The 8,613-nt window shown below is 33.7% G+C and overlaps 1 protein-coding gene across 1 annotated transcript; it reads right to left on the minus strand.

Annotated features, from left to right (window-relative positions):
- Positions 1-785: 785 nt before the first annotated feature.
- Positions 786-6,008, minus strand: LOC18033913 (BEL1-like homeodomain protein 6). Its single transcript, XM_006423325.2, has 5 exons — positions 5,159-6,008; positions 3,391-4,310; positions 2,468-2,847; positions 2,251-2,311; positions 786-1,771 (listed from the first exon to the last, which is right to left on the minus strand). The coding sequence occupies exons 2-5, from the start codon at positions 4,285-4,287 to the stop codon at positions 1,082-1,084; spliced, it is 2,028 nt and encodes a 675-aa protein (XP_006423388.1). The 5' UTR covers positions 4,288-4,310; positions 5,159-6,008; the 3' UTR covers positions 786-1,081.
- Positions 6,009-8,613: the final 2,605 nt, after the last annotated feature.

The raw sequence follows: 8,613 nt of genomic DNA on the forward strand, positions 1-8,613 counted from the left end.
GTAGTCATTTATATTATCACATTACAGTTATTTAAAATTAAGATATACCAAACACATATAATGACTTTTTAAGCTCACATCAGTTTTAAAAATAAAATTATTAGATACGTAATTGATTCTCTTCGCATCTGATTATTTTTACAAAACAACTAACAATTATTTGAAAAACTTAACGCATTACCAAAAATAACCCTAGCTTGTTTGCATATGTTTTCGTTCTGAAGTTGGAACCTCCTCAAAGTTTTCAGGTATCTTCTCGCTTGAGATTTGAGATTGCAACAGGCCATGAGGCCTCTATGCTAGTCTGTTTATACAAGATAAAACACACCATCATCAAGATTCATAACTAATCCAAATGCATACATTCCATCCCTCCTGAATTCTACTTTTGTGTACATCTGAACAGAATGAGTAAATACATGTATGACGAGAGCAAGAATTGAATGGATGATGCGTTAATGAAACAAGTCAAAAATTGGAAAGGACAATAACCACCGTTCCGGTAACAAGAATGGTGAGGGAAAGCAGATTAGTGATGGAAAATTATTGTTTTACTTTCCTAGCAAATAGACATTTATCTTATTTTAATACAATTAGGACTAGAACATACTTTCCTCTAACTTAAAAAGGAAGCATGAAGCTTAGAGTATTATGGTAGAACGCTAACAAACTCTTTCCTTAATCTCTCTTGCTGTTGTTTGATTGAGAGAAATTGACTTGGCAACAATGAACCACCATAGGAGGACAACTAAGAGAATCTTAGAGGTCATAATCAATTCAAGTGATGATAAGCCAATTCTCACCAACTTTATTTCAGAGCAGACCATTTTTTTTTTCCTTTTTTAACCCCTTCAGGGACTAGAGTCACTAATTGTACATCTTTCCCTTCCACACATTCAAAAAAAAACAAATTATGTCTCTCTTACCTTTACAAATATACTACTAATCAACCAATTTCTTGATATATTACAACCGTGTTTTATGTCTCCCTACTCAGAAGACTACAAATTCTTGTTTTGCCAATCACAATCAAGATCAATTTCAGATTTTAATCCATGCATATATGCCAATGAACCACTTTTCAAGCTACGAAATCATGTAACAAATGGGAAGAACTGAACCTGGGTTGCCGGTTCCCATTATTAATACAATCATAATCTACTGTGTCGGTCCCTACAGAAGATGCTGCAGCATGATACATTTCGTCATCTCTCATGGCAACAAAGCTCTGATGGGTTGCACCAGCCATAGGAAGGCTACCACCTTCGCAGTTCTGTAACCCCAATGTGAGAGACACCCCACTTCCACTCCCAAACCTCCCCAACTCTGACATGTGGTGGTAAGCTGCAGCTGCTGCCATAAATCTGTCGTTGCCACCACTGGAAGGAACCATTGCATCAGGAAAGAGGTTACAGTCATCAACACCGGGCCTCTGCTCTTCCCTTAGCTTTAACAACCCATACTCAGTTTCAGCTTCTCCACTTGTCTCGTTCTGGAAACTGGCCCCTGCCATTTCTATATCAGGAATACGATTGGACTTAGACTCAGTCAATTGTCCAGTACTGCACCTCTCAGCAGCTGTTGAACTCCCACTTTGTTGCAAGTCTTCCTCTCTATCCTCTGAAGCCCTCAAATCACCTCTAGTTGCTTTGGCCGCATTCTCAGACGAAGAATTAGAGTCCATCTCTGCATCGGCGAATTCTTCTTTGTACATCTCTTCGACCATTGGCTTCCAGAGGCGGACTCTGGCATTTATAAACCAATTTGAAACCTGATCAAAGCAACAACAATCATGTTATGTGGAACATAAAAACAGATGCATGTACATTTTGTGATATTGTCTGACGATACGCATGGCACCATCTGCATCAATAATGATAAAAATACAAGGGGACTTCAGGGAATTATCATAACAATTTGCCATTACCTTCCTTAAATCCATGAGATGTTTTATCATAATTAGACAGATTTCAATGTAATTAACATAAAAAAACAACTAAACAAATATAACATAAAATGGCTTCACAATACTTGCCATGACACTGACTTCTCAACATTCTCCCAAGTAAATCCAGTATAATCTTTCTTAACACTATTCATTTGCTATACTGTGATTCTGAGATGATGGCCGACAAATACAAGATACAAATCAGAACTCTACCAATTGAAGAAAAGCATGATCAGCATTGCACTGAGACAACCTCATATCTGCCTAGCGAATCGATAATAAGGTGATTTAAGTAATTTTACCTGACTTCTAGTCAAGCCAGTCTGTCTTGCCAGCATAATTTTATCAGTATCCTTTGGGTAACTAGCAGACAAAAAAAAAAAAAATTAACAATCAATATAACAAGAAGAAAACAACAGGATCCTTTGATGGCACATAAATATTTTTGCAGGAATAAGCAAATCATCAGAAAAATAATAAAAACAAGAGGAAAAAAACAGTTTAAGGTCAGGGATTTACGGATGAAGGAAATGCTCAAATAGCCAGGCACGAAGAATTGAGACAGAGCTCTCAGGCAGCCCCCTTTGTGGCCTCCAGGCATGTTGTTGCATCATACCGAGGTGCTGAAGTGCCCGCTGTTGCCTGAGCTGCTGATCCACATATCTGAGGCGAGTTATTCCAACACCTTTACTGTTTTCAGAATTCTCTTGCTCTCCAAGGCTTTTGCGGGTTGCTCGAATTTGGCCGCAGATAGCATCACGCAAACACCTGAAGTGACGGGAGATGGTCTGCAGAGCTAATGCTGTGTATGGTTTAGCTGCCCCACATCCAGCTATCACATCAAATGATGACACTACTATTTGCATCTGATGATAATACTGTTTATACCTTCTATCAACCTGTGAGAACAGAGAATTTGTTAGGATCTAACAATTGCGATGTAATATATAACTAGACTAAGCATGCATTCATAATGCATAGTTTTGTGTGAAATATTTCAGAGGTAGACTCAAATAAAGTACAGAAAATGAATATTTCTGAATTTTGGAGTTCTGGTATCATTAATAACCTTAGGACAACTGAATGGTCTTGGCTCAAATGAGTAGTGATTTCTCCTCTCTCACTTGGACTAGTAATCAACAGAAAGTATACACAGACAAATTGGACTTTATGTTTCTTTCTTCTTCAAACAGGATGCTCATGAACACTTAGATCTGACTCCTTCAATTTAAGAGTTCAGTCATTTGAGATTGCAAAACAAATAAAAAGATTTTGCTTTTTTCTAAAATGACTTGGTTAACAAGTTTCTCCGTACAGAGAAAGACTTACACTAGCAACAAAAATCATCCATTTTGCATTCAAGGTGCCAGAAACTGGAAGAGAATAACTGGATATGATTGCCTCAGAAAGATGTTAGGAAAACTGTAATGATTTGACGTTACCTCATCTAACATGGATAAAAGCTTTGTCAACTTGTTCTGCAATTCTTGTCTTTCAGCATGTGAAAGCTCATTCGGTGAATTACTGGGAGATTCTTGAGTATTTGAAGTAACATCTTTTGATCCTCCATCACCATCCTTGGAATTGTTCATCCGTTGCTCATGCGTGCTTTGGCTTTTCTCACCATCAGGCTGCCTCAGAGCTTTCCGAACATTAACAACTTCGTCTAGCAATTGTTGGGCTGCCTTGAGGTATTTGGAACTAGGAATGGCTCTTGCAATGCTCGGCATTCCATATGGAGACAAATCCCCTTTACCATCCTGATTACCTCCAGAAGTACCGGCTGGTAGATAATCAGCATTTCTTGATTGTTCATCTGTAGAAGGTCCATTCCTGCCATTGTCAGCAGAAATTGATGAATTAGAACCCAAGAATGAAACAAAGCCTGCACTGGGATTCCGATAGGGGATGGAGGGCATTTGAATTCCTGGTGGAATTTGTGTCCCCAGGCTGAGAGATAATCCCTGACCCTGCAAGTTCTGTCCACCGTGAAGCATGCCGGTAGAACCACCCATTGGGTGCATAACTAACATCTCATTTCTACTGTCCCTCCATGCATTGAACTGATGCTCCACAATTCGAGTTCCACCAAGATTTGAGAACATTTCTTGTTGCTGCGGGGTTGAATGCGAAGCTTCCACAGACTGGATGTCAATGCAGTTATTTTGCTGCTGAGAACTTCCGGCCAATGCATCAGAGTATGACCCCGAATTCATATACATCATTACATTACCAGGAAGAACAGGTGCCTCTGGATAAGAACTAGGCAAAGATTCCCTTAAGTATATCATTGGCGTGCCTTCTCTTTGATTACTTGAACTAGTGAAATAAGTGGCCATATTTGTGTTATCACTAGAGCATCCTGCAACATTATGAAGATTAGATTATAAAATCATCTTCTCAGCTGAAAAATTGACAGTAGAAATCATTTCCAGTTATCAACAGCTTTGAGAATGTTCTAAAATCAAATTAACAATTTTTTTAGATCTGATTCTGAATAATAACTTCATGCCATGAACAAACCTTAATAGAACCATTGCAAAAATTTCAACATGAGGTAACTACTCCAATTTCATTGCAAATTACAAGCAGAAGGAGCAATTCACAGAAATAGATCACATAAGCCTGTATAACAAACAAAGCCAAAGATTCTACTAGTGGGATAAGGAGTTCCAATTTGCAACCGCAACAAATAGGCAATACTCATAAGCTCAATAACAAAAAATCAATCTCTGTATGCATGATAGCAAAATATCCATACATCATACATAAATTTCATAGGCTTTGAAAAGGAAAAAAAAAAACAGCATGCAAGCATCAAGCCAGAAGAAATCTTAAATTAGCTCTATAAAAAAACTTAAAATGGAAAAAAAAAATAACACTTTCAGCCATATGGACATACAAAATTAAGTTAACCTTCACCAAATAAAACGAAATTTCAACAGAAAACAAAAATTACAAAAATCCCAGAAAAGGTTCGAAATTTCCCCAAAAAATAAAAAAATAAAGAAGGTAACAAAGGTAAAGAGTGAACAAGACAAACCCACAAGCCGTAAACAATTTTCAAGAAAGAATATAGTTTACTTTCTTATGATCATCATCATCCAGGCAAAGAGAGAGTTGATAAAAAAATAAAAATCGATAGACTTCTTATATATGATAAGGAAAGATAATGAAGAAAAAGTCAATACAACAAGAATAAAAAAATACCTGGAAACAAGCAATAGTTGTGGGTGCTGTGGGGAACAGAAAAGCTTGAAGACACCACCAGATCCACTGTTAACAAAATCTTCAGAAAACAAAACACTTTCTGATCCCAAGAACCCAGAAGTACAACAACAACAACAACACAACGCTTCACTTTTCATGAAAATATTGCTCATAATACCGCAAGAAAAATAAACAAACCCAGAAGAGAAAAACAAAATAAAAACTAACAAATCTTCTTCTTCTTTTTTGCCCCAACCCTCTAAGGTAGTAACAGTTATATTTCAAGGAGCAATAAAAAATTTCACTTTTTGCTCTCCCTCTCTCTTTCTCTTACCAATCACTCTCTTTTCATCATTTCACCAATCCCCACGTGAAAGATTCAAGACACATACTCATGTACTTGTACATACATACATGAAGCAAAAGCAATTCTTGATTTCTTTTTCTTTTTCTTCTTCGTCCCTCTAAAAGTCTCTCAAAAAGAGAAATATAATGAACTCGTCTTTTTTCCTTTTAGGTTCTTGCTTCAAACCCAGTTGTAGCAACAGAAGTAGTTGGTGCTTGACCTGCTTTTGCTTTTAGCTTTAGCTTCTGCTTCTTCTGCTTCTGCTTGTTGCTGTTGCTGTTGTTGTTGTTGTTTGTTGTTTCATTGGCTGTTAAGGAGTGTCAATCTCTAACAACCAGTTGGTAGACCTAAAACCCCTTCGTTAAACCTCCTCTTCTTCTTCTTCTTCTACTTCAATGGCTGTCTCTCTCATAATCCTTGCGCTTAAGCATGGAAGGTCTGGTTTTTTTAGCTGCAATATCCACCTTTTATCTATTTTCTTTTGCTTTTTGTTAAGTTGTTTTATTTTCTAATTTCCAGTTTATTTATTTAAATTTATTTTTGTATTTTTAATATAAAAGGCGCACCATTAGGTGCCCATATCACTGCATTTGTCTTTTTGTTCTAACAAATATCCAACTTTTGCACATAGGCTCCTGTTTTTCTTTGTATTTATAATCATGTCCCTGTAGCTTTTGTTTTTGTATAATTATCCACTTTTAGGATACAGACCGTGGTCGGACCCAATATTTATACATTGAAAAGAAACACAAAAAGATGGAATGAGTTTTTCGTCAGATTACAGTATCGTATCCTAAAAGTGGATGTATAAATTATATAAAAACGAAAAACAAAAATAAAAAAGATAAAATGAGTTTTATTGAATGCTTCGAGATATAATTCTTATACGCTATTTTAATTGTCAATTTGAATTTCAAAAGAGTATTCCAAAGGATAGTCGAGTGTGTCCACTTTTATTTTTAGTAAAAGTAAGAGAAAGACAGAAATTGGGAACAGAATATTGTTCACACTAAATTTGAGGAGAATTAATTTAATTTCTATATTTATGTTTGGTTTATCATTAGTTACCTTTACCTTATAATTTGGACATTGTTAGATTTTCTTAATTTTTATTGATCTTCTTGACTATTTTTCAACGTCCAAACTGTGGCATACGATCCACCCATAATTGGTTGGAAAATGAGAGGAGAGGAGGGGAATAAAAAAAAAATGAGAAAAAAATAAGATTAATCTCAATTTTATTATTTAGTTTTTATATAGAATTCATGTTCTTTTCTTTTATTTCTTTCTTTTCCCCTCCTTTTTTGCTTCCCTCGTTTCCTTTCATTTCTTCATACCAAATACGTAAGAACGCCTTAATTGGACCTCTTTGAGCTTGGGGGGAAACAAGATGAGAGGCATGAACAAATTTAAAAATAAAAAATAAAAATTCGTTCTCTTTGTTTAAATTGGAAATTATATTCTAGAAACTTATTGTTATTTTAGGGAATTTTTTTTCCCAATACCCATCCTTTAACCACTTAATAGGTTCGACTTGATTTGGTCATACTCATTACCCACCTTAGATGCTTGAATTATATACTATGTAATAGATCTAATTGAAGTGAAGGTAGTCTTCTCCATTACCCATGAGTGAGGAGTAGACATCCCTCGAATATTTGTGAGGGTTAAAATCTGGGCAGAGCTCCATTAGCATTGATGTCAGTTGGTCCCAGTAATAGTCTGATTTGTAAATATCAGTAATAATCTCATGTATATGAGTTGTAATCTGAGCAATAGTCTCATGTAATCAAAAAAAAAAAAATTGAAGTGATTCAGAAGGGGTCTCCATAATTCCTTCACTCAATGTAATATTAGCATTTCTCATTAATTAGAGAATGAGGTTTAGAATTTCTTAGTTAGAAAATTAACGATGTCAGTAAAATTCATTTTTTTTCTCAATAAAACTAATTAATTTTACATGAAGAAAAAAAATTTCCTTTCACAAAATCGCAATATAGTGAAGGGCAAAAAAAAAAAAAAAGTTCCATAAGAAGTGTAAGATTCGAACCTATCGTTTGCCTAACCCACTAAAATACAATTCCAATACTTTTGTTTGTTTGTTTGTTTTTTCCTCCTCTTTTTGATTTTGAAATTTATGTACTTACAAATTACAATTTAAACGGCATGCCCTCAAGTGGCAAAATGAGCGAGGATTAAGATAGGAATGAATGGGAATATGGCATGGCCTTTTCAAAGTAGTATAACTTTTAGGCATGTTAAAAAGATTTAACAAAAAAATGTTCAAAAATATAACAAAAAGAAAGTTAGTTTCGTACAAAATGTATTTTTTTAAAAAAATCTTTGTAGCTTTAATTAGAATGAAAGGCTAAAACATCATGGTTTTCATGATCCATTTTAATTTATTTAAAATTTGAATATAAATTATGAGAAATGAATTTATTAGTGTAATTGTTGTCTAGTGACAGATAGTTATTTACTTATTTTTAAATTTGTACATTTTCGATGAATTTGAAGTTCAATATTCAAACGACACAAAAATAAGTGAAAAGGAAAAGACACTTACACTTCAACGTTTAGAAAAAATGATCACAGAGACCCTCAAAATTTTAATAAGAAATACCAAGACTCCATTTTGATTATAATATTCTTTGGCTCTATTAACTCAAAAATTAACTCCAATATTAATAAATAGAAAATATAATATTAAAATAAAGGTAACAATATATGCATTTTGAAATAATTTCAATATTTAAAAAAATTTAATACTTTATATCTTATGTTATTTAAATTAAATTTTATAATAAATAGAAACATAATATTAAAATAAATATATAAAAAATTAGATTATTTTCAATATTATATAAAATAATTTTAATATTATTAATACACTAGACATATTTAATTAATTGTAAAATCTATTTAACCTAAAAATTTATTTTAATTTTTATAATAAATTCAAATATATTACGAAAATAAACATATTAATTTACATTCCAAAAGTCATTATTTCTATTAGACAAATTAAACTATTTAAATTATATTTTTGTTTGATAAAAAATCTAAAATTAATTTTTTAGATATTATCTATAAAATATTATAATAAAAG

This window comes from Citrus clementina, unplaced genomic scaffold (assembly GCF_000493195.1).
Source record: "Citrus clementina cultivar Clemenules unplaced genomic scaffold, Citrus_clementina_v1.0 scaffold_8, whole genome shotgun sequence".
In the NCBI taxonomy this organism is placed as follows: Eukaryota; Viridiplantae; Streptophyta; class Magnoliopsida; order Sapindales; family Rutaceae; genus Citrus; species Citrus x clementina.

Coding starts and splice junctions, on each gene's coding strand:
- LOC18033913 (XM_006423325.2), bottom strand. CDS start 4,287: ATGGCCACTTATTTCACTAGTTCAAGTAATCAAAGAGAAGGCACGCCA. Junction 2,848..3,390: donor TTTTATCCATGTTAGATGAG/GTAACGTCAAAT, acceptor CTGTTCTCACAG/GTTGATAGAAGGTATAAACA. Junction 2,312..2,467: donor TTTGAGCATTTCCTTCATCC/GTAAATCCCTGA, acceptor TTTGTCTGCTAG/TTACCCAAAGGATACTGATA.